This window comes from Microcaecilia unicolor, chromosome 8 (assembly GCF_901765095.1).
Source record: "Microcaecilia unicolor chromosome 8, aMicUni1.1, whole genome shotgun sequence".
Taxonomy (NCBI): Eukaryota; Metazoa; Chordata; class Amphibia; order Gymnophiona; family Siphonopidae; genus Microcaecilia; species Microcaecilia unicolor.
This window is the reverse complement of record NC_044038.1, coordinates 163146802-163172675: the sequence shown is the minus strand read 5'-3', so window position 1 is coordinate 163172675 and position 25874 is coordinate 163146802. Positions and strand designations below refer to the sequence as shown.

Below are 25874 nucleotides of genomic sequence, written 5' to 3'. Positions count from 1 at the left end.
CACCACGCATGCATGGCCGTCTTCCCGCCTGTGCGCGACCGCTTCCGCTCAGTTTTTTCGTTTTCCGCTGAGGAGAGAGACTACGTTGTGTCCCTCTCCTCTCAGCCCTCAGAAACCGTCCAGCGAATTTTCTCGCTTTTTTCTTGTTATTTGATGCTGTTTGCGCCTGTTTTCTAGTTTCAAAAAAAAAAGAGAGAGTTTCCCCTTTTCTTCTAGTTTTTGCCCTCAGTAAGTTTCCTTTCACTGCGCGTTCGCGTTCTTTCCGTTATGGTTTGTTTTTGCCCCCACCATCGACGATTTTTATCTCGCCGCCGCTGTTTTTCCGTCGATGACATCGAGGATCCCACCCAGCAGCTTCAAGAAGTGTGGTCAGTGCAGCTGGGCTATCTCGCTTTCCGACACCCACTCTTGGTGTATTCAGTACCTGCGGCCTGAACATAACTCTAAAGCGTGTAAATTGTGTCTTAGCCTTCAAAAGCGGGCACAGGTGTCAAAGCTGGCTCAATGGGATCGTCTTTTTGGAGCCTTGCCCGTCTCTTCAGCGTCGACGTCGACTGCATCGACACTGGCGTCGTCGGCGTCGACTGCATCGACACCAGCGGCGTCGACTTCGGCACCGGAGATGGCATCGACATCGGGAGAGCAGGTAACACCGGCCCGATGACCACCCCTCGCTAGGAGCAGTGAGCCGTCGAGTGGGCCTCCACCTGCCTCGAAGGCTCCTGCTGGACAGGCCCATAGGGACTGACCTTTCTCAGATCCGACCCCGAGGAACCGTGTGGATTCCATGTCTTCCTCGTCGGTGCCGAGGAACGCCGATGACGTGCACCGAAAGAAACCTAGGAAGCACCATCATCGGTCTCCTCCTTCACATGGTACCGAGAGCTCCGGGGCATTGAGAGACTCGGTATCCGAGAAGCGTCGACGCCGGGAGGACTGCTCACCTTCCATCCAAGAGGTGTTGATGTGTCGGTCGTCGAGCAGCCCGGTGCCACCTCCTGGCCCCGTGCGGATTCTGATTCCGACTCCTGCTCCGGCCCCTCAGCCTTTCCCGAAAGAGACTTTGGACAAGCGCCTCCGAGCCATTTTTCCGGGTATCCTGGAAGGGCTGCTGCACCAGTCTCTACTGGTGCCGGGGGTGCCTGCGCCCTCAGCACCGTCGATGGAAGAGCCGGCTGGCTCTAGCCCAGTGGTGCGGCCGCCGACACCGGTACCACTTGTGGCATCGGTCTCGGCCACCACTCAGGTGGACTCCCTGTCGACGTTGATGGAGGGAGCTTCGTCACCGCCAGCATGGGAGTCCACCTCTCGACGTCACCATCGAGGACTACTACTACTACTACTATTTAGCATTTCTATAGCGCTACAAGGCATACGCAGCGCTGCACAAACATAGAAGAAAGACAGTCCCTGCTCAAAGAGCTTACAATCTAATAGACAAAAAATAAATAAAGTAAGCAAATCAAATCAATTAATGTTCCTCTGAGTCGAGACGGGCCCAGTTTCGGACGGAAGTCAGAGAACTCATGTCCGACACCGACCCAGGCATTTCTCTTCAGAGGAGTCCTGTGGCCTTCCCTCTGACCCCACTCCTTCACCGGAAAGGAAACTTTCGCCACCTGAGAGCCTTTCCTTTGCCTCCTTTGTCAGGGACATGTCTGTGAGCTTTCCCTTTTCGGTGGTCACCTTGGATGAGCCTAGGACTGAGATGCTCGAGGTCCTCGACTATCCATCACCACCTAGAGAGTCTTCCACTGTTCCGTTGCATAATGTTCTAAAGGAGACATTGCTTCGGAATTGGGTGAAGCCCCTATCTAATCCCACCATCCCGAAGAAAGCTGAGTTCCAGTATAGGATCCACAGCGACCCAGAGTTGATGAGGACTCAGTTGCCACATGACTCCACGGTGGTGGATTCTGCTCTCAAGAGGGCCAAGAGTTCGAGGGACACCGCCTCGGCGCCCCCGGGGCGTGAGTCTCGAACCCTGGACTCTTTTGGGAGGAAGGCCTATCATTCCTCCATACTCGTGGCCAAGATCCAGTCCTACCAGCTCTACACGGGCATCCACATGCGGAATAGTGTGCGGCAACTGGCGGACCTGGCTGACAAGCTTCCACCGGAGCAGTCCAGGCCGTTTCAGGAGGTGGTCAGGCAGCTGGAGGCGTGTCGCAAATTCCTGTCCAGGGGTATTTATGACACTTTTGATGTTGCATCCTGTTCCGCTGCCCAAGGTATAGTGATGCGCAGACTCTTATGGCTGCGTGCCTCTGACCTGGACAACCAGACCCAGCAGCGGCTGGCGAATGTCCCTTGCCGGGGGGATAATATCTTTGGTGAGAAAGTCGAGCAGTTGGTCGAACAGCTCCACCAGCGGGAAACCACCCTCAACAACCTCTCCCACCGGGCGGCCTCTCCCACCGGGCGCCTTCAGCATCTATCTCATCAGGTAGACGTTTTTTCAAGGGAAAGAGGAGTGCTCCCTACGCCTACAACAAGCGTGGGTGCAATTCTCCTTCCCGTCAGCCTTCACAGGCTCAGCCCCAGCGCGCTCATTCGCGTCAACAGCGTGCGACCAAGGAGGCCCCTGCAGCTCCCCAGCAAAAGCAGGGGACGGGCTTTTGACTGGATCAGGGGGAGCATAGCCGCCATAAACGTGCCCGTGCCGGACGACCTGCCGGTCAGGGGGAGGTTAAAATTTTTCACCAAAGGTGGCCTCTCATAACCTCTGACCAGTGTGTTCTGCAAATAGTTTGGTGCGGGTACTCCCTCAATTTGATCTCCAACCCGCCAAATTGCCCACCGGGAGCTCAGTCTTTCAGCTCCCACCACAGGCAGGTACTTGCAGAGGAACTCTCCGCCCTTCTCAGCGCCAATGCGGTCGAGCCTGTTCCACCAGGGCAAGAAGGGCTGGGATTCTATTCCAGGTACTTCCTTGTGGAAAAGAAAACAGGGGGGATGCGCCCCATCCTAGACCTAAGGGCCCTGATCAAATATCTGGTCCGAGAAAAGTTCAGGATGCTTTCCCTGGGCACCCTTCTTCCCATGATTCAGAAAAACATCTGGCTATGCTCCCTGGATTTAAAGGATGCCTATACCCACATCCCGATACTGCCAGCTCACAGGCAGTATCTTCGGTTTCGCCTGGGAACACAGCATTTTCAGTATTGTGTGCTACCCTTTGGGCTCGCCTCTGCGCCAGGGGTGTTTACAAAATGCCTGGTAGTGGTTGCGGAGTCCCTGCGCAAACTGGGAGTGCATGTGTCCCCATATCTCGACGATTGGCTGGTGAAGAGCACCTCGGAGGCAGGAGCTCTGCAGTCCATGCAGATGACTATTCAACTTCTGGAGCTACTGGGGTTTGTGATAAATTACCCAAAGTCCCATCTACACCCAGTCCAGTCACTCGAATTCATAGGAGCTCTGCTGAATTTACGGACGGCTCATGCCTATCTCCCCTAGGCGAGGGCGGAGAACCTCCTGTCCCTCGCCTCTCGGGCCAGAGTGTCTCAGCAGATCACGGCTCAGCAGATGTTGAGACTCCTGGTCCATATGGCCTCTACAGTCCATGTGACTCTCATGGCTCGTCTTCACATGAGATCAGCTCAATGGACCCTAGCTTCCCAGTGGTATCAGGCTGTGGGGAATCTAGAGGATGCAATCTGACTGTCCACCAGCTTTCACAATTCACTCCACTGGTGGACGATTCTGTCCAATCTGACTTTGGGATGCCCTTTCCAAATTCCTTAGCCGCAAAAGGTGCTGACGACAAATGCATCTCTCCTGGGGTGGGGAGCCCATGTCGATGGGCTTCACACTCAAGGACTGTGCTCCCTCCAGGAATGAGGTCTGCAGATCAACCTCCTGGAGTTGAGAGCGGTCTGGAACGCGCTAAGGGCTTTCAGAGATCGGCTGTCCTTTCAAGTTATCCAGATTCAGACAGACAATCAGGTTGCGATGTACTACATCAACAAGCAGGGGGGCACCGGATCTCGCCCCCTGTGTCAGGAAGCCGTCGGGATGTGGCAATGGGCTCACAGGCACGACATGCTTCTCCAAGTCACATACCTGGCAGGCGTAAACAACAGCCTGGCCGACAGGCAGAGCAGAATTATGCAACCACACGAATGGTCGCTCAATTCAAGTGTGGTACGCAAGATCTTCCGGGAGTGGGGCACCCCCTCGGTGGATCTTTTCGCCACTCAGGCCAATCACAAGCTGCCTCTGTTCTGTTCCAGGCTTCAGGCCCACGACAGGCTAGCGTTGGACGCCTTCCTCCTTTATTGGGGGGACGGTCTTCTGTATGCGTATCCTCCCATACCTTTGGTGGGGAAGACTTTGCTCAAACTCAAGCAAGATCACTCCTATCTGTACCCTTCTCCAACACCGCTAACTCCAGACTCCGCCTCTTCTGCCTCGCATCACCTTATGCCTGGAACAGACTTCCCGAGCCCATACGCCAAGCGCCCTCCCTGCCCATCTTCAAGTCCTTACTTAAGGCCCATCTCTTTTCCCTTGCTTTTGGCGCCTAACCACCTTCCCCATTCATGCTACCTACACTGACTACATAGTTTGTAACCTTTAGATTGTAAGCTCTCTTGAGCAGGGACTGTCCTTCCCCATGTTAAACTTGTACAGCGCTGCGTAACCCTGGCAGCGCTATAGAAATGCTAAGTAGTAGTAGTAGTAGTAGTAGTAGTAGTACCATGATTCTGATTGCGCCCTTCCATATCATCATGCTGATCAATCCATAGACTGGTGGGTTGTGTCCATCTACCAGCAGGTGGCGATAGAGAGCAATCCTTTTGCCTCCCTATATGTGGTCATGTGCTGCCGGAAACTCCTCAGTATGTTCTCTATCTCAGCAGGTGGTGGTCACACACAGCAGCAGCTCTGGCTAGGCCTCCAAGCCTAATTTTTAGGTTTTGTTGAGTGCCTGGGGTTGAGGGCTCTTCTTGAGCAAGTGCAAACCTGGTGGCACCAGGTCCCTCCTTTTCTCCCCCCTCCCGCTGGCTCCGTTAAAAAAAAAAAAAAAAAAAAATTTTGGACGTCCTTAAGGGCGTTTATTTCGACGTTTATTTAAACGTTTATTGCAACTACTCACTGGGACACCAGGTCGTTACAGCTCGGAGCGAGAAGCAGGTAATTTTTACCTTTTTATAGCGGGCAGGGGGTTCCCCGATTGATCTCCACATGGCCTATGGCGTCGGAGGGCGAGGGCGCGAAGAATCGCTCCCCGGACCGCGTGTGCGCTTCTAGCGGGGATGCGGGGGTTTTAAAGTCTGATTCGCCCTTGTTGGGTGTCAGTTTGGAGGCCGGTCAGTGTCCCGGGTCTTCCTCCGGCGTGGCGGTTTTTCCCGCCATAAACGCCCATCCCCCGCTGCTCGCCTCCGCCATCTTGGCCGGCCACTCTGCTCGGACGGCTTCTTCTTGGGCCGCCCTTGAGCTGGGAGACGTTCATGCCATGGCCGCCCTTGATTTGGGCGACGGCAAAAAAGCGGCTAAAGTTAAGCGCCGTTCTTCCCGCGCGGCTCCTTCGCGGAGTGTCGCGCGGACGCCATCTTGGATGCATGTGGCTCCCCCGCTCTTGCGAGCGCCGGTTGAGGGTGCGTCTAGGGCTGTGGCCCAGGCTGCTGAAATACACAGTCTGGGGGGTTTCTCCCCCGAGTTTATTTTGCTGCTGCATCAGGCTTTCCTTATGCAAAATGCTGCCCCTTCTCCCTTGTCCGATAACGGGGTTGAGGCCCCCGGAAGTAAACACCCTCGGGTAGATTCCCAGGCCTTAGAGGACGCTGTTTCCTCTGATGTAGATGAGGGCAGCGTATCTGAGTTCTCCCAATGGTCCTTTGGGGATTCCTTGGAGGAGACGGATTCCCGCTCGGATGGAGCGGATGACCCCTCTGCAGCGCGGATCTTTCACTCAGAGGATTTGCCCAACCTGTTAATGCAGGCCATGAGCATTTTGAAGATTTCCTCGCCAGAGGACGTCTCTCCCTCAGCCCCTGTTGGCTCTGCCATTATGCTGGGGACGAAGCGCCCGCCTAGAACCTTCCACGTGCATGATGCCATGCACACCTTAATTTCGGCTCAATGGGATGTCCCGGAAGCGAGCCTCAAAGTGGCTAGGGCTATGTCCCGCCTCTATCCTTTGCCTGAAAGTGAACGTGAGGCCTTTCTTTGGCCTACCGTGGATTCTTTAATCACTGCGGTGACTAAGAAGACGGCGTTGCTGGTGGAAGGTGGCACGGCCCTAAAGGACGCCCAAGACAGAAGATTGGAAGCGGCTTTAAGGTCGTCCTTCGAGGCGGCTGCCTTAAGTTTGCAGGCCTTAGTTTGCGGCTCCTATGTGGCCAGGGCGTGCCTGACGATGGTGCAGCGGGCTTCCCCCTCGGATCCTTCCTTGAGGGCTGACTGGCCGGCCCTGGAATCGGGCTTGGCTTATTTGGCAGACTTACTGTATGATGTCTTGAGAGCCTCGGCTAAAGGCATGGCTCAGACAGTCTCTGCGCGGCGCTGGCTTTGGCTGAAACATTGGTCTGCGGACCACGCCTCTAAGTCCCGCCTGGCTAAGTTGCCTTTTAAAGGCAAGCTGCTCTTTGGGGTCGAGCTGGACAAAATCGTGACCGATCTCGGCACGTCTAAGGGCAAGAGGTTACCAGAGGTCAGGGCTCGGGCCAGTGCTCGCCCTGGTATCTCCAGAGGACGGTTTCAAGAAGCCCGTCGGTACCGCCCGGGCAAGTCGGGCTCCTCTGCCCCCTCTTCCTTCAAAGGAACTTCTCCCCCAAGCAGCATTCCTTTCGCAGAGACCGCCGTCCCGGAGGTACGCCCTCCGGTCCTCCCCCAGGGTCTCGTACCCAATGACGGGGTCCTGGTCCATGGCCCAGTGCAGATTGGAGGACGCCTGTCCTCGTTTCTGGGCGAGTGGACCAAAGTAACTTCAGACGCTTGGGTGCTGGAAGTCATCAGGGCTACAAGTTAGAGTTCTGCCGACCCTTAAGAGACGGGTTTGTACTCTCTCCCTGCAAGTCTCCGGTCAAAGCTGTGGCAGTGCAGCAGACATTGGACAACCTGATCCGCCTGGGTGCGGTCGTTCCGGTGCCAGAAAATCAGACTGGCAAGGGACGTTACTCCATTTACTTTGTGGTACCAAAGAAAGGAGGTTCTGTCCGGCCTATCCTCGACCTCAGGACCGGGTGGTTGCTCTTTTGAGCTCCCTGGGGTGGATCATCAACTGGGAGAAGAGCTAGCTGCGCCCGACTCAGTCCCTGGAGTATCTGGGAGTTCGATTCGACACCCAAGTGGGCAGAGTGTTCCTGCCAGACAATCGGATTGTCAAGCTTCAGGCTCAGGTGGACCAGTTCCTAGTAGCCTCTCCTCTTCGGGCTTGGGACTATGTGCAGCTGTTGGGCTCTATGACGGCCACGATGGAAGTAGTGCCCTGGGCCAGGGCTCATATGAGACCACTACAACACTCTCTGCTGCAGCGCTGGACTCCGATGTTGGAGGATTATGCTGTGCGCCTTCCCTTGGACCCAGCAGTGCGCAAGGCGCTGAGCTGGTGGATGCAGACAGACAAGTTGTCTGCAGGAATGCCTCTGGTGACCCCGGAGTGGATTGTCGTCACGACGGACGCCTCTTTGTCGGGCTGGGGAGCCCACTGCTTGGGAAGGACAGCGCAGGGGCTCTGGTCTCCTGCAGAGGCAAAGTGGTCTATCAACCTCCTGGAACTCAGGGCCATTCGGTTGGCGCTTTTGGAGTTCATCCCGGTACTGGCGTTGAAGCCAGTACGGGTCCTGTCGGACAATGCCACGGCTGTGGCCTATGTCAACCGCCAGGGAGGTACCAAGAGCGCCCCTCTAGCCAAGGAGGCCATGAATCTATGCCAGTGGGCGGAAGCGAACCTGGAACAGCTGTCAGCGGCCCACATTGCCGGAGTCATGAATGTCAAGGCGGACTTTCTCAGTCGCCATACCTTGGAGCCCGGAGAGTGGCAGCTATCTGCTCAGGCGTTCTTGGACATCACGAAGCGCTGGGGCCAGCCGAGCCTAGATCTGATGGCGTCATCGGCCAATTGCCAAGTGCCGCGCTTTTTCAGCAGAGGACGGGACCCTCGATCCCTGGGAGTAGATGCTCTTCTCCAACAGTGGCCGACACAAGAGCTTCTCTATGTGTTCCCGCCCTGGCCCATGTTGGGCAGGATGCTAGCCCGGGTGGCAAAGCATCTGGGCCGGATAATCCTGGTGGGTCCGGACTGGCCCAGACGTCCCTGGTATGCGGACTTGATCAGGCTCTCAGTCGACGATCCTCTGCGGCTGCCAGTGGAGCAAGGCCTGTTACATCAGGGTCCCGTGGTGATGGAGGATCCCTCCCCCTTTGGTCTTACGGTCTGGCTATTGAGCGGCAGCGTCTGAGAAAGAAGGGCTTCTCAGACAAGGTCATCGCCACTATGCTGAGAGCGAGGAAGCGCTCTACTTCTACTGCTTACGCCAGGGTTTGGCGTATCTTTGCAGCGTGGTGTGAAGCAGGCTCACTTTCTCCCTTCACTGCTCCAATTTCTTCAGTGTTGGCGTTCCTGTAAGAAGGTCTGGAGAAAGGCCTGTCGCTCAGTTCCCTTAAAGTCCAGGTAGCGGCTCTGGCTTGCTTCAGGGGCCGCCTGAAGGGTGTTTCCCTGGCTTCGCAGCCAGATGTGGTGCGCTTTCTCAAGGGAGTTAATCACCTGCGCCCTCCTCTGCACTCAGTGGTGCCTGCGTGGAATCTCAACCTGGTGCTAAGAGCATTGCAGAAGCCGCCTTTTGAACCCTTGTCGAGGGCATCTCTGAAAGACCTGACGTTGAAAGCAGTCTTTTTGGTGGCTATCACTTCAGCCAGAAGAGTTTCCGAGCTCCAGGCGCTCTCATGTCGAGAGCCTTTTCTGCAGTTCACTGAGGCAGGAGTGACTATTCGGACAGTGCCTTCCTTCCTGCCCAAGATTGTTTCTCGCTTCCATGTGAATCAGCAGCTCTGTCTCCCTTCCTTTCGTAGGGAGGACTACCCAGAGGAATACTCTGCTCTCAAATTTCTGGATGCGAGACGTGTCATCATCAGATACTTGGAAGTGACCAATGATTTCCGGAAATCGGATCATCTGTTTGTCCTGTTTGCAGGTCCTCGTAAGGGTCTGCAGGCTGCTAAGCCTACAGTGGCAAGATGGGTCAAGGAAGCCATTGCAGCGGCTTATGTGGCCGCGGGGAAGGTGCCGCCTATCCAGCTGAAGGCTCACTCCACTAGAGCTCAGGCAGCCTCGATAGCAGAGGCCGGGTCCCTCTCCTTGGAAGAGATTTGCAAGGCGGCAACTTGGGCTTCGGCCCATACCTTCTCCAGGCATTACTGCTTGACTGTGGCTGCTCGGGCGGAGGCCCGGTTTGGAGCTTCAGTGTTGCGGTCATGGATTTCAATGTCCCGCCCTGGGTGAGTACTGCTTCGGTACATCCCACCAGTCTATGGATTGATCAGCATGATGATATGGAAGGTAAAATTATGTATCATACCTGATAATTTTCTTTCCATTAATCATAGCTGATCAATCCATAGCCCCTCCCAGATATCTGTACTGTTTATATTCTGGTTGCATTTCAGGTTCAAGTTTAGTCTTCAGTTCCTGTTCAGGAGGACTTCGTGTTCAAGTTTTTCAATGAATTCTTCAAGAGTTGAGACGAATTTGTGTTACAGTGAGCTGCTGCATTCCTCTCCCCTCCGTTTTACGGGGCTGGATTGAGACTTAAATTCTGCCGGCGCTCCCTCCCGCTTCGTGCGGCAGTAGGGCAGTTTTGTACCCCTCCCGCTTCGGCGGTGTTAGGGTCAGTCAGCTCCTCCCGCGGTTGCGGTTGCAGGATAAGCCAGATCCCCCCGCATCGGCGGGTGTGGTGTCCCTCCCCCGCTCCGCGGGGATGAGCTGGACGGATTCCCCTCCCCCACTTGTGTGGGGATGAGCTGGGTTAATTCCCCTCCCCCGTTTCGGCGGTGGTGAGCTGGGCAGAGTGTCCCTTCGTGGGTGTAATTCTCTAAGTGCTGAGTCCTGCGGATGGAGCTTGGATATCGACATACTGAGGAGTTTCCGGCAGCACATGACCACATATAGGGAGGCAAAAGGATTGCTCTCTATCTCCACCTGCTGGTAGATGGACACAACCCACCAGTCTATGGATTGATCAGCTATGATTAATGGAAAGAAAATTATCAGGTATGATACATAATTTTACCTTTTGGCCCCGTCAGATCTGGGTCCCTCTTCTTCTGGAGTTGTCGTCTGAAGAACCGTGGAGATTGGAGTGTTTTCCAACCCTCATCACCCAGAACGAGGGGGGCGCTTCTGCATCCCAACCTCCAGTCTCTGGCCCTCACGGCCTGGATATTGAGGGCGTAGATTTTGCTTCCTTGAGTCTTTCTGAGGGTGTCTCCCGAGTCTTGCTTGCTTCCAGGAAAGATTCCACTAAAAAGAGTTACTTTTTCAAGTGGAGGAGGTTTGCCGTCTGGTGTGACAGCGAGGCCCTAGATCCTCGCTCTTGTCCTACACAGACCCTGCTTGAATACCTTCTACACTTATCGGAGTCTGGTCTTAGTGCAATTAGTGCTTATCATTCCCGTGTAGAGGGTAAGCCTATCTCTGGACAGCCTTTAGTTGCTCGATTCATGAAAGGTTTGCTTTTCTCAAAGCCCCCTGTCAAGCCTCCTACAGTGTCATGAGATCTGAACGTCGTTCTCACCCAGCTGATGAAACCTCCTTTTGAGCCACTGGATTCCTGCCATCTGAAATACTTGACCTGGACGGTCATTTTCTTGGTGGCTGTTACTTCAGCTCGTAGAGTCAGTGAGCTGCAAGCCTTGGTAGCCCATGCTCCTTACACAAAATTCCATCATAACAGGGTAGTCCGCCGCACCCACCCTGTTCCTGCCAAAGTTGGTGTCGGAGTTCCATCTGAACCAGTCAATTGTCCTGCCAACATTTTTTCCCCATCCGCATACCCGCCCTGCTGAACGTCAGTTGCACACATTGGACTGCAAGAGAGCATTGGCCTTCTATGTGGAGCAGACAAGCCCCTTCAGACAGTCCGCCCAACTGTTTGTTTCTTTTGACCCCAATAGGAAGGGGGTTGCTGTCGGGAAACGCACCATCTCAAATTGGCTAGCAGATTGCATTTCCTTCACTTATGCCTAAGCTGGGCTGACTCTAGAGGGCCATGTCACGGCTCATAGTGTTAGAGCCATGGCAGCGTCAGTGGCTCACTTGAAGTCAGCCACTATTGAAGAAATTTGCAAGGCTGCGACGTGGTCTTCAGTCCACACATTCACCTCTCATTACTGCCTACAGCAGGACACCCGACGCAACAGTCGGTTCGTGCAGTCGGTGCTGCAGAATCTATTCGGGGTTTAGAATCCAACTCCACCCTCCTAGGCCCAGTTTTATTCTGTTCAGGCTGCACTCTTAGTTAGTTCTTCTTTGTAGGTCAATTCTTGTTATGTCCTCGCCGTTGCGAGGCCCAATTGACCCTGTTCGTTGTTTTGAGTGAGCCTGGGGCTAGGAATACCCCAGATGTGAGAACAAGCAGCCTGCTTGTCCTCGGAGAAAGCGAAAGATACATACCTGTAGCAGGTATTTTCCGAGGACAGCAGGCTTATTGTTCTCACCAACCCTCCCTCCTCCCCTTTGGAGTTCTTTTTCCTTTGCTTAATCATTCAACTGAGCGGGAGTGGTCGCGCACGGGCAGGAAGATGGCCATGCATGCGTGGTGGGCGTGCCCCTTGCGCGGGACCTCCCGCGAGACTTTTTTGAGTTTGCTAGAGAAACTCTCCGGTTCGGAGGGGGCTGCCGCGGACGTCACCCAGATTTGAGAACAATCAGTCTGCTGTCCTCGGAGAATACCTGCTACAGGTATGTATCTTTCGCTATAGCATTTAATAGCTGCCTGCATGTTGATGCTAATTTTTGCAGTTTTCTTTCCTGATTCAGTCTGCTACACGTTTACTGAAAGGAATTGGAATGGCTGCAAAGGAGAAGTTGGAAGCAATGTTAAATGTGGCCCTGAGGGTCCCAAGTATTATGCTGCTGGATGCCCTGTATCGATGGGATGTGAGTTCATTCTTTCAGCAGATTCAAAGAAGTAGCCTGAACAGCAATCCTTTCTTCCAGTACAAGTACTTGGCTCTCAACATGCATTATGTGGGTGAGTCTTCCCTACAGACTGGGGTTTTCTTGTCAAGCACTTGCGGACATTGGGAGTTATTAACAGAATACCCTTCCCCCACAATGAACTTGCTTATTTTCAGACAAAATGCAATTGAGTTGTATTGCGTTATGACTGAGCAAGTGTTGAAAGAAAGCAAAAGTTCCTTAAAATATTTTTATGGACAGTGGCAAGGCTGGGGTTATTCTGATTTGAATGTGACGGGCTGAAAAACATTTTCACAGTTATAGTTTTGATGCTTTGCAATGATCTGATTGGGTTCCCAAGGGAGGGAGAACAGTTACCATCCAAACAGTGACTCTTGCTGGCAAGGAAGTGTCCATGGAGACTAACCTTTCAACACTAGGCCACCAATAAGTGTGTGATTACCTAGGCATTCACGTTGATGAAGACAAAGAGGCATATTTTCAAAGCACTTTGGGAGGCTAAGTTCCATATGTTTCTATGGAACTTTGGGAGGCTAAGTGCTTTGAAAATAAGCCTCATAGTGAAGATAAAAATAAAAGATTCAGACTTCCACAATTGCCTTTAGAGGGCTTCGTTGTATCCCTCATTTCACACTCTGTCCTCAGCCATTTCCCACTCCTCATATATTCTGTATTTTGCAAACTCATGGAAGACATATTTAGGGAGAGATTCATTGGAGTTCTATTTTTTCTGCCTGGCAGCATCTCTGTATACAGTATCTGAGACTTCCGTGTGTGTGTGCGCTTATTTTTTCATATGACTTGTTCTGCCTCATTGTTTTTGTTTTTATGTATTTGAAGTTATAGCTGTAGTGTGTTATTGCAACTTCTTTTGAATATAGAGTATGGATATGGGTCATAGATTTCATATTCCGCCTTTCCGTGGTATAGAAATAATAGAACAACTATGTTATGGGCCAGCCCATTGACTCACTGCCATGCATTGGCTGGGATGTTGCAGGTGCAACATTCACAGCCCCTGTTTGGAGGGGGGTGACGGAGGCGGAGGAGGAGTTGTCATTGCTCAAGCATGACACCTAGTGTCTGCTCTTAGTACCCATGATTGTAGGGTTCCGGTAGGTATGGTAATGACCAGGGAGGATTGAATAAAAAATAGAGGTAAATAGTTTGTGGTTGTATTTCAGTTTGCTTCTTCCATTTACAAATGCTCAGAGTAAGTACAGAGAATTACTGTAAATGACACCAATGCCTGTTTTATAGTAAAGGTATAATACAAGGGAAAAGATCTGGCTTGCTAAGGCACATTTAAAATATATTTCCTTGTCACTTGCAGCAGATGAATCCAGCAACTAGTGGGTTGTCCGCCTATCAGCAGGTGGAAATAGAGATAAACAAACTAAAGGCATCGATGCCAGACGGCCAGCTTCTTCCTCAGTTAGTATGTCTCTATCTCAGCAGGTGGTGGATGGCTTTTTCTCTAGCTCCTGGGCCCAAGGCTTCTGAGGGTGCTCCTGGGCCAGTGGCCCGTTTGAGTCGGGGGTGGCGGACTGATGTTGTCCCCTTTGGCAGCGTACGCAGTTGCTGGGTCCCTGCTGCACCTCAAATTCCCTCTGAACAGGCTGTTGCTTTCCTGAAATGCTTCTTGCTACTATGTTGGCTTTCTGCATCTTGTTCAAGTTCTAGTCAGCCACTTCCTGATCAGCCAACAGTTACTCAACAATTAGCTACTCACTCACCCCTTGATACCGATCCAGTGGCAGTCAGTATTTTTGAAACACCAGGTGCCTCAGGTAGAAAAATCCAGACACTGCATTATATCCCTTACTGGCTTCAGGATTTTGATCTTGGCCTCTTGTCTTTTGTGCTCAGTGATTAATCAGTCTGCTTGTTGGCTATGTTCCAGGTCCCCTGAAGCAGTCACTGTTCAGCTGATCTTGAAGTCCAACTTGAATATCTCCATAGCTTCTAGTTAACAACCAGTATCTAATTTGCCTTACCTTTCCAAATCAATCGAAGGAGCTGTTTTTCATTCAGCTTTGTGACTATGTGGATAAATCGCATTTCAATTATGGTGGGAGGCGGGGCTGGTGGTTGGGGGCGGGGATAGTGCCGGGCAGACTTATACGGTCTGTGCCCTGAAAAAGACAGGTACAAATCAAGGTAAGGTATACACAAAAAGTGGCATATATGAGTTTATCTTGTTGGGCAGACTGGATGGACCGTGCAGGTCTTTTTCTGCCGTCATCTACTACGTTACTATGTTCCCTGTTTGTTTCTGCCTCCTCACTTAAAAAAAAAAAAGAGAACCATAGAATTTATTTAAAAGAGAAACGGAGAAGCACAGGGAAGTGTGGTTTTTTTTTTTTTTTCTGAGAGCAGGTTTGTGTTTGTCTGAGCCTGCCTCAAAGTGGAGTCGGACAGTTTTTTTTCTTCGGCTCAGCTGTCAGTTCCCGCACTTTCCTGGTCCGGGGTAAGTCCTGCTGGGTTCCTGTTCGGGGACGGGCAATGGCAGCAGAGGCGGTAAAACACTGTTCCCGATGCGGGAAATGGCGTTCGGCAGCGGGCCTTTGCAGCGCGGGGTGCGCTGATTTGGCGGGAGTCGACGGAGCGGTGCCCCCCCCCCCCCCCCCCGAGAGTGTGCTTTCCCCGCCCAGAGCCTGGCTATTCTTGCACCATTTTGCGATCGGTCGCGGAGCCGGCTCCGGTAGCGGTTTTGGGCAAAGCTTCTTCTCCACTGGTAGGGGAGTCAGGGGGGCCATCAGGCACTGTGGGCGGTGGTGCAGGTGCCATGGCTGCGACCGTTGCGGGGGAGGGGTTTTCGCCAGAGTTTATTTTGGTACTCCCATCAGGCATTTTTGTTGAAAGGGGCCTTGCCCCCCCCCCGTCACACGGCTGCGACAGCTTCGGCCTTTGATTCTCTCAGGGGGTCTGGGGGGTAACCAGGAGTTTTTGGGTTTTTCCCCCAGAGGATTTCTCCTCCCTTAAAAAGCTTAAGCTTTCTTTGGGGTCCTGCATACGGTCGCCTGCAGCTTCCTCTGTGGTGGCTCTCTCGGAGCAGACGGGGGTAGAGGACGTGGAGGACGGAGTCTTCACTGACCAACCGGAGGACTCTTCCGCCGTGAGGATTTTCCATAAGGAGGAGTTGTCCTCCTTTATCTCTCAGGCGCTGGAAGCCCTGAATATAGAGGACCCTGAGCTTGCGGCTTCTCAGGCGGTCAACCCCAAGATGGCTAGTACCAGACAAGCTTCTAAGGCCTTTCCGGTACATGACGCTATTGAAGAGTTGATTTCGGCCCAGTGGGTGGATCCGGATGGGGGGGCTGAAAGTAGCCAGGCTGTATCCAGTTTCAGCAGACCATTTAGAGCAGTTTGCTCTACCTAGGGTGGATGCCCTGGTGACAGCGGTCACTAAGAAGACTACTCTTCCAGTGGAAGGTGGTGTGGCACTTAAGGTTATGCAAGGCAGACGGCTAGAGGCCTCTTTAAAACGTGCCTTTGAGATGGCCGCTTTGACACTTCAAGTTTCTGTTTGTAGTTCTTATGCGGCTAGAGCTTGTCTCAGTTGGCTACATTCTGTCATGGATTTGATTTCGGAGTCTGATATGCCGGGAACTCCTCAGATGTCGTTGATGGATATTGGGCTAGCGTACTTGGCGGATGCCTTGTATGATTTGGTCCGTGCTTCGGCCAAACTCATGGCCTTGACCGTTTCTTCTCGGCGTCTTCTGTGGCTCCGTCATTGGGCCGCAGATATGGCCTTTAAGCAACGGCTCATTAAATTGGCTTTCCGAGGGAAATTGCTTTTTGGAGAAGACCTAGAAAAGATTGTTAAAGATTTGGGGGATTCCAAATCTCAGCGTCTTCCGGAGGATAGACTTGAGTCTGCTTCCAGACAGGGAGCCTCGAGGTCACGTTTCAGAGACACGACGGTATCGCCCTGGGTGGTCCAACGCAGCCTTTCAGCGTCCTCGTTTTGGGCAGCGTTCTTCCTTTCGCAACGAGAAGCATCTGGCTGGACCCCCCTCTCGTCAGGGCCTCCCAATGATGGGGCGCAGGTCCACTCAGGAGGAGAGCAGATCAGTGGTTGGCTTTTTCTGTTTCTTCCAGAGTGGGCCAGAATTACTTCGGAGCAGTGGGTCCTCGATGTCGTGCAAAAAGGTTACAAGCTAGAATTCTTCTCTCCCGTCACAGACTTTTTTCTGGAGTCCCGCTGTGTATCGCAGGCCAAGAGGACAGTGGTTCTGCAGTGTTTGCGAGACCTGCTAAGGATAGGGGCTATCGTGCCTGTTCCTCCTCTCAAAAGGCGTACAGGTCGGTACTCCACTCCAGGACCAGTCATTGCCACTCTTTTGGGGGCACGGAAGCAGTCTACTTCAGCAACGTACGCGCGAGTGTGGAAAGCTTTCTTGGCGTGGTGCGCTTTGCGTGCTGAATTGCCTTTTTGGGCGGACATTCCGGTTATTCTGGAGTTCCTTCAGGATGGTCTTCAAAAGGGATTGGCATATAATTCCCTTCGAGTGCAGCTGGCCGCACTAGCTTGTTTTAGGGGCAAACTGGACGGTTCCTCTGTAGCAGCTCACTCTGATGTGGTCCATTTCCTATGTGGGGCTCTTCGACTTTGGCCTTCTCTGCGGCAGCCGTGCCCGGCGTGGCATTTGAATGTTGTACTGCGAGCCCTCCAGACCCCACTGTTTGAGCCGTTGAATAAGGTTTCTGAGAAGGATCTAACACTTAAGACAGTGTTTTTGGTGGCCATTGCTTCAGCTTGGAGAATTTCTGAAATTCAGGCTTTGTCTTCCAGAGATCCTTTTTTGCAGTTTTCTGAAGCAGGGGTGTTGATCCGGATGGTGCCGTCGTTTCTGCCTAAAGTGGTTTCGGCTTTCCTTGTCAATCAGGCGGTTTATCTTCCATCTTTTGGAAGAGAGGATTATTCAGGGGAGTTTGCCTCGCTACGTTTCCTGGACATGCGAAGAGCCTTGTTTCGGTACTTGCAGATCTCTAACGAGTTTCGACGCTCAGATCATCTCTTTGTGCTCTTGTCTGGATCGAAAAGAGGTGAGGCGGCTTCTAAGGCTTCCATTGCTCGCTGGATTAGGGAAGCCATTGGAGCAGCGTGTCTGCTACAAGGGTGGGCGTCTCCAGTGGCCCTGAAGGCGCATTCTACTCGGGCACAGGCGGCTTCTTGGGCGGAGGCGTTGGCCTTATCTCTGGAAGAGATTTGTCGGGCGGCTACTTGGGCGTCCCGTCATACTTTTGCGAAGCATTACAGGCTAGATGTGTCTGCTCGGGAGGATGCGAGTTTTGGGGCGGGAGTGTTGGCGCGGGGAGCGTCGGCTTCCCACCCTACTTAAGGAATACTTTGGTACATCCCACTAGTTCCTAGATTCATCTGCTGCAAGTGACAAGGAAGGTAAAATTATATCTTACCTGATAATTTTCTTTCCTTTAATGCAGCAGATGAATCCAGGATCTCTCCCTAGTTCAGCTGACGGTTTTTTCATTTTCCGCGCAGTGTGGCTATTTTTTCCTTCCGGGTTCTCTTTTGCAGAGTTCAGACAGATATGGGAACACAGAAAGGATTTTGATTTCTGGATCAAGTTGCAGTTATTTCAAAGTTCTTATTTGGTTCTCTGTTCTTCATAGTGAGGATGGTTTCTGGTTGTTATTGGTTTCATATTTTGGCCTTGGCAAATGCTTATGAATGACATACTAACTGAGGAAGGAGCTGGCCATCTGGCATCACTGACTTTAGTTTATCTCTGTCTCCACCTGCTGGTAGGCGGACTTAACCCCACTAGTTCCTGGATTCATCTGCTGCATTAAAGGAAAGAAAATTATCAGGTAAGACCAGGGCTTTTTTTGAGAGGGTACTTGGGGGTATTGAGTACCGGCACCTTTCCACTGTCTGCTAAAATTGCCCATGGAACCCAAGTTTTAATGATAGAGCTCAGGCTCTACACACCAGTTCTGTCTTGTTATAGATTCTGTGACTGATTGCAGGGGGCCTGGCTGTTATGGGGTGGGTCCCTCAGTGATCACTCCGTTCCTGAAGGGTGTCCTAACATTTGAGTACCGGCACCTTTTTTGCTAGAAAAAACACACTGGGTAAGACATAATTTTACCATCTTCTGTCTGGGAAGGAGCAGCTGCATATGGAGAGAGGCATGGATGATGCTAGTAGTGGTATGTGGAGACAAGTCCAGGCTGTAGCCACAATGGTAGAAGGATGAGGAGGATGAAAGAGAAGGGAAGATGCTAGTGGAGAGGGTGGGAGGCCAGATTTCCTCAGAGTGTAACAGAGTTGTGAACTTCCAAGAAATACAGAAATATTACTGCCACTCTTATCTTCCATACCCCCAACATCCTTTCCTCTCCCTTTCCCGCTGTTTCAAATCATTGAGAGGGACCCCTCCTCACACCTTCTTGGTGATTTATTTAGTGTTTTATGTGGCTCTTGTGTGAAGTTTTGGAACCCCTGGACTAATTCATAAGTGTAGCGAACACATTTAGAACAAACATAGCTCTATTATTCATACCACTCTGCTGTTATTCATGAAGAACAGTATATTAAATGTAATAAACTATACCCCTGTCTGTCAGAGGATTTACTTGATACCGCTGTATAGATATCACATCCTCTTTTATTTATTTATTTGTTACATTTGTACCCCACATTTTCCCACCTATTTACAGGCTCATATATGATTATATTTCTTCTTGTATGTTTTAGACCTTTATTTTGACTGAATGTTTTTCAGGGAAAGGGAGGGGAACGTGGGGAGTAGGTGGGAAGAAATAGACAAATGATTATTCCTTATTGTCCACACCAGTCCATTCCAGATGAGTGGGTTATGTTTCCTGCCAGCAGATGCAACCAAAGAAAAACAGCTCAGAGCCAACTTCTCTTACATTTATAGAGGGTTGGTGCTACCTTCAGCTCCTTCGTATTTCTGTGACTCTCTCAGGTGATGAAGGTATGGCCTGGTGCAGCAGCTAATGAGTAGGCTGCTCCCATGAAGGCTGTAAGCCCAGATTCCCAGTGGAGCATAGACTGAGTCCAGGAGACCCTGCAGGCAACTATTCCTTTTGGGCTGATTTCCCTCCCTCTTGAAAACAGACTAGAGGGCTAGGATTTGTGGAGGCCGGTCTACAAAGCCCAGGGATGTTTAAACTGGTGGCTCTAGGCCCCTCCCTCTACTCTCTCCTATTAACCTTGTGAGTTTGTGGCTGCTGTACCTACTGACCCTCCTCCTCTACTCTTGGGAGGGGGCTTAGAGGTAAGCTTCCTGAGTGACTGCTGATTTAAAGTTTTTTTTAGAGGAGAAAAAAAAGACTCTCAGTGTAGCTCTTTCCAGCCTGCCTCTTGGTCTCCTATGTGCTATGTCAGATTGGAATCCAGTCAGGAAGTCTGAAGAGATCACCACCACCCCTCTTTTCTACTTGTTTTTAGTATGGGTGGATAAAAGGGAGGTGACACACTGCAGGTAAGTCATGGCTGTTCAGCATATCAGCCACTGCATTTAGCCTGGCCTTGGAGCAGGTACCAGCTAGGTGAGTGTAATCTGCTCTCCTCCACTTGCTTCCTATATGTCTGGAAATAAAAGGAGAAGATATGCTGCAGGTAAGTCATGGTAGTTTAATGGCTGCTGGTATATTTTGTCTAGCTTGGGAGCAGGCAGTCAAGGCATGCATTAGGTGGGTGGGTACAGTCTGTGAAGGTATAGCACTTGGTGGAGAAAAAGTAAAGCCGGAGAAGATCTTCAGATAAGTTGCGACCTATGCAATGCACATGGATTAGGTCCTGGTCACTGTTGGTTGATGGTAATAACATCCTTTTAATTGCCGCTTAGTGGCAAAAATGTGTAAGGAATAGCCATATTGGATCAGATCAATGGCCCATCTAGCCCATATCCTGTTTCCAACTGTGGCCAATCCAGGTCACAAGTACATGGCAGATTCCCAAAGAGTAGCAAGACTCCATGCTACCAATCTCAGGGCAAGCAGTGGCTTCCACAATTGACACCATTATTGATCAGAGGAATCTTCTGAGCCAGCCCCTTTTGGGACTCTGAAGTGTAAAAACAGGAATAAGTGGCTAGTACTTGACTGGTGTCAAGTGGGGTACCTTAATGAGTGGCCCTCATATTGGTTCTGCAAAACTTCAAGACAGTAACACAGTAAATAACGGCAGATAAGGGCCTGCATGGTCCATCCAGTCTGCCCAGCAAGATGGGCTGAACTGCACCCGCCACTCTTTGTTGGTTGTCAGGTCTCCTCAGTGTTAACCATATAGTCAGCTAAACATGATGGGAATGATTGTGGTTATAACAAAGACTCAAGAATTGCTGACAGTATTCATCTTACCAGTCAAGGTGTCTTCCCCCTCCCCCCTGAGCTGCCCAGCAGCCTCACTCACAGCATGTGACAATAAAGTGATCTACAACACTGGAGTTGCCAAAGCTTCACCTGTCTTTTGCCGTTTGCGGGACACAGACCATAGAAGTCTGTCCAGTATTGGCTTCAGTTCTGCCATCTGGATTTGGTTAATCTTTTTTCAGTCAAATAAAGACAAATAAACTTTTCAGCCGAGAAAGAAAATCAGGAGCCAGAAGGCTGGATATTCTGGTAAAATAGGACTGACATCCAGTCTCTTGCACATGTTCCTGTTGAGAGCCTGGATAATCCCTGATCCATTTTCTTAAGGGGCCAGTCTGTTAGTTGGTACTTCACCTTTTTCTGCAGTCCGATGACTCCTTCCTGGATCCATAGAGGCGTATTTTCAAAGCATTTAGACTTACAGAGTTTTATATAGTAAGCTATGGAACTTTGTAACTCTAAATGCATTGAAAATGAGCCTCATAGTGTCAAATGATACAACCTGTGGTGATGCAAAAAAGGACTGCACAACCCTTTGTACATTAAATTTTTAGGGGACACTATTCTCCCTCAGGGATCTATTTCTTCAGCCTTCTTCTACAAGAGATTGAGGTGAAGATAAGCTCATACCTGTCACAGAAGGCAGATACTGGCTGTGGGACAGAGGCACAGAAGTTCACTCGCTACTGTGCTCTGGAGATTCAAGCATGCAGGACTGCTATTTGGGACCCAGGCTTAGTCCTGAGAGCTCAATCCTCCCTTTCTCTCACGCCTGCCAGAGTAACGTCTCTTAGGTCATAGAGCTAAGTTGGCTTCCTTGGGTAATTTTAAAGGAAAGGGTATCTCTGTGCCAATATTCTCCCCCTTCTGAGGTGGTATTTTTGTTCTAGTGGAATTGGGCTTTCTCTCTCCTGGTGGTTTAAAAAACAAAATCAGATGTCTGTCACCTTTGAGGTGTTTATAATTGCTCATGTTCTTCTAAATTTGGGGCTCAGTCTTTGGTCTATTGATGTGTTCTAATAAGGCACAGTGATCTTTAGGGGACTGATTCCAGAAGTCAATGAATTGATTATCTCTGGTCATGCCAGGAAAAGTTAGCAAGTCCCTGAGGGCTGGCTGTCTCGCTCGGTTAGCGTGCAAGATTCCTTGTAAGCAGAGGATGATAATAGTACACTGCCCTTGCCTCCATTGTATCTCTTCTCTAAGTGCCACAGCATGGATGTGTTCAACACCTTAGGTGCAGAAGTTCTGAGAGCTATTTTGGCTTCATCCTGCCTAGTTGTCACAACTGTCAGGAATGGTGAGCCCTTGGACCAAAGCCGGAGCTTTGGCAGACAAATCACCGGGGCTGGCACAGGCAGGAATCAGAACAGACTGGACTAGGATAAACTAACAGACTCAACAAGGCAGGACAGAGGTAACTAAACACAATGGACAACACAAGAACTGGATCCAGATGAGGCAAGGAAAAGAAGGCAAAGGGCCAGAACTGGAACCCAGACAGGACAAGGCAAGACTCGGAATTGGATTAAAACTGGGACTGGGACCCAGAAATACAAGACAAGGCAAAACACGGAAGTAGATTTAAAACTGGGTCCAGAAAAGGGCAAGGCAAGGACTGGATCCGGACAGGACTAGACTGAAAAAGCACACCTAGACAGGCAAGACAGGGTAGGAGCTAGACAACAAAAAGAACAGAAGCAAGACAATAAACAAGGCAGGAACAGGATTCAGGATTCTCAAACAGGCTTGGCTGGAACAGCATTCAGGATTCTCAAACAGGATTCAGGATTCTCAAACAGGCTTGGCTGGAATAGCATTCAGGATTCTCAAACAGGCTTGGCTGGAACAGAATTCTGGAACGGGCTTGGCTCGACTGGAATAGGATTCTTGAACGGGCTTGGCTAGAACAGGATTCAGGAACAGGCTTGGCTGGAACCGGATGCTGGAATGAGCTTGGCTGGAACCGGATTCTGGAACGGGCTTGGAGTGGCTGGAACCGGATTCTAGTTCGGGCTTGGCTTGGCTGGAACCGGATTCTGGAATGGGCTTGGCTTGGCTGGAATACGAGTCTGAAAGGGGCTTGGGTGGAACACGAGTCTGAAAGGGGCTTGGCTTGACTGGAACACGAGTCTGAAAGAGGCTTGGCTTGACTAGAACACGAGTCTGAAAGGGGCTTGGCTTGACTGGAACACGAGTCTGAAAGAGGCTTGGCTTGACTAGAACACGAGTCTGAAAGAGGCTTGGCTTGACTAGAACACGAGTCTGAAAGGGACTTGGCTTAGCAGGGAACTGGGACAGAACTAGCTCAAACACAGGAGCAGAACCTGGCTCAAACACACACAGGAACAGAACTTGGCAGAAACAGAGCTCAAGAGCCAGGAAGCAAACATGGCAGGCAAAGGATTAAGCAGACTAAGGGAAGACAAACAAAGAAGCAATGTGCTTACCAGCATCCACAGCTGGAAGGGAAAGGCCAGGCAGATTGAGAGGCAGCAGACACACCTGCATAGCAGTGAGGCAATTAGGGACAATGCTGGCTTCTACAAACTCTCAGAATTAACAGTCAAGAACTACACACACAGGAAACAGAACAGAGAAAACAGGAACAGAGCTTGGCTAAACAGAGATTGACTTAAACACAGAGCTTAACTATAGCAAGAGTCAAAAGCAGGGCTAGACTAAAAGCAGAAGCCAAGGGAATTCAAACAGATACAGACACCAAGGGCAGGGTGTGGCTCTAGAGCCAGGCTTTCAGGATCAAAGTACACAAGCAAACACACAGAAACAAAGCAAAGCATTGAAACACAAGACTCAAAGAAACACAGAACAGACATTCAGGCACAAGCCTCTCAGGAACAAAGCCAAGCAGGGATATGACCTATACAGGTAACACGGGCAAATTAAGAGACCTCTTGTAAAGGCCATGTAGGAAAGCTCTCTGGGTCCTTATAAAAGAGTAGGCTGATGATGTCACAAGTAGGAAATGAAGCAGAAGCAGGGACACCAAAGTGAGGCTTGGCTAACAGGAAGAACAACAACAGGAAATGAAGCAGAAGCAGGGAGACCAAAGCGAGGCTTGGCTTACAGGAAGAACAACAATAGGGAAAAGGCAGACTGGAGAGGTCACAGAGCTAGATACAGAGAAACAGTAGGTCTGAACATAAGGGCACGGCCACAACCGTGACACTGGTCTGGGTAGAGCTTGGTTCCATCCCACTCATCTGGCCTGGGTAATAAGGAAGGGGGAAATGTGGACTTATTGTTAATTTCCTTTTCCTTTCCTGACATACCAGTCCAGAACACAACATGGAAGCTATGGCAGCAAAGGGTTCAAAAAGCTAACAGTCTGGTATAGTCCACTCTGAAGGCAGTAGTACCCTTGGTGTATGGAATTCTCATTCTTAGTGACCATGAGCTAATGATTTTCACTCTACCAGGTTTGACTTTGGGAGTGAATTGGAAGCCAAACCATAAGAATTGGCTTCAATGATACAGGATACTGAGGAGCTAAAGGCATTGCCAGCCCTCTATAAAAGGAATGAAGTCAGCTTTAAACTGTTTTTCTCTGACTATATCTGCTTGCAGAGTGACATAACCCACTTGTCTGTACTGGTCTGGCAGGACTCAAGAAAAGGAAATTATTAGATAAGTTCAGATTTCCCCTTGAAACCTCCACTGCTTAAAAGCAAACAGAATCTTGATTAGTTAAATCAAACTTATTTGAATATTAGTAATGCAAATCAGATGGCTTACTGTGATGTTCTTTTTAAAACATTTTTTTCAGGCTACATCTTAAGTGTTGTTCTCTTGACTTTGCCTCGTCAGCACCTGACCCAGCTGTATTTGTACCTTCTGACTGCCCTACTGCTCTATGCTGGGCATCAGATCTCTAGGTAAGAGTAGGTGACACCTTTTAATTTTTTGAATGGCCAAGATGTTTGCTTCCTTTCAGACAGAAGTCAACCTTGCCAGTGTGCAACTCCTTGATACTGATGTATGCAGTAGAAATGTTTTTTTCTGATTGGACCAGAGAGAGGATGTGCTGCACATGAGTGTGAAGAACACTATGTGTTTTGCTGTCCTGCTATGAAATGAAATAAATAGTGATGCTTTGAACATTCCACAGCAGTAGGCTGATATAAGGGTATTGTGCACCCTAGGTGAACCTTCCTTAGAAGCAGAAATATGCTACAACAACTGAACTCAGCATTGCTGTCCACTCCAGTCTCATCTCCACCCCTTATGTACCTGCAGTCAGGAGGGGAGGGGCTAAATTAATGGGCAGAATATCTCTGCTTTGTCTGCTCCAGCATCTTCCTGTGTTCTACTACTACCTGGGAGGGGAGGGGATGGGGCTGGATTGGCAGCAGATTAGCTCATTTCTACTGCTGCCTCATCCCCTCCTCTTGTGTTTCCCGTGCCACAGGCTTCTGAGGTCATTAGAGGTGTACGTTTAAAAGGAGACCAAGCATTTATAGAAGTCATGTTTTTTTTAACTAAAAAATAAACATAAGGAAGTATTTGATGTGGTTTGTGTGACTGTCAAGATCTACTGTTTTATTATCACTTGCTGCCATTCCTTGCCACTCCCAGAAGCCTGCATCCTAGGCGATCCCTTGTTTCCCTGATGCTTAAGTGGACCCTAATCAATTGCGCACATTGTGCTGGTGAGAACGAGCTCTCCTGAAATGACGAGACCTAGCCATGTTCTTGAGCTGTTTGCCTTTCCCCTTCACCTAGAGCATTGTATAGTTCAGTAGAGCATATGCTGCTATACTTATACAAAGATGTACAACTGTGGTTGAGAGGGCTAAAAACAGACTTAGTTTTGTAGGTAACCTATTTGTGCAAAATAATCTGGCTTTCAGATATGTGGATATGCCTGATGAATGTTCATTGTGGGTATCCTGAAAATCAGACCAGATTTTAGGCCTTTAAGAACTAGGGCTATGCCCCTTTGCTGTATTCGCCGAGGGATTAAAACATTTCAAGACTAATCTTTTCACCATAGCTATGATACTAGCAGGTCTTGCCTTTGCAGCTACTGTAGTGATCCCTACTGCAGGGTGTAAGGTCATTCTGTTGATATATGAGAGCCCTAGTTACCTTGATGAAAGGGGATACTGTAATTTTAAATGTGATTTTTCCAGTGACTTATGTCAAAACTATGAGGCTGGCTTACTTGGTCTGTCTTATTTATTGGGTGTGTGTGGTTCTTATCAGTGGAATGAGTCTGCCTTTATTATCATCCCTTCCCTACCATGCCTAAGGCATATTCACTGTTTGCCCATTCACAGTTTTTAAAAAGTTTCAAGTTTGCTTTGGTTCCTACTACTTTTTCAGGAAATCC

General features: G+C 50.3%; 1 protein-coding gene across 1 annotated transcript in view; it reads left to right on the top strand.

The window, feature by feature from the left end:
• The window catches only part of RNF145 (ring finger protein 145), a 77680-nt gene that overhangs the window by 18163 nt on the left and 33643 nt on the right, over positions 1 to 25874 (top strand). Inside the window, 2 exon segments of the mRNA XM_030212337.1 lie at positions 11984 to 12197; positions 24309 to 24417. Coding sequence (XP_030068197.1) covers positions 12014 to 12197; positions 24309 to 24417 — 293 coding nt within the window. The 5' untranslated portion in view covers positions 11984 to 12013.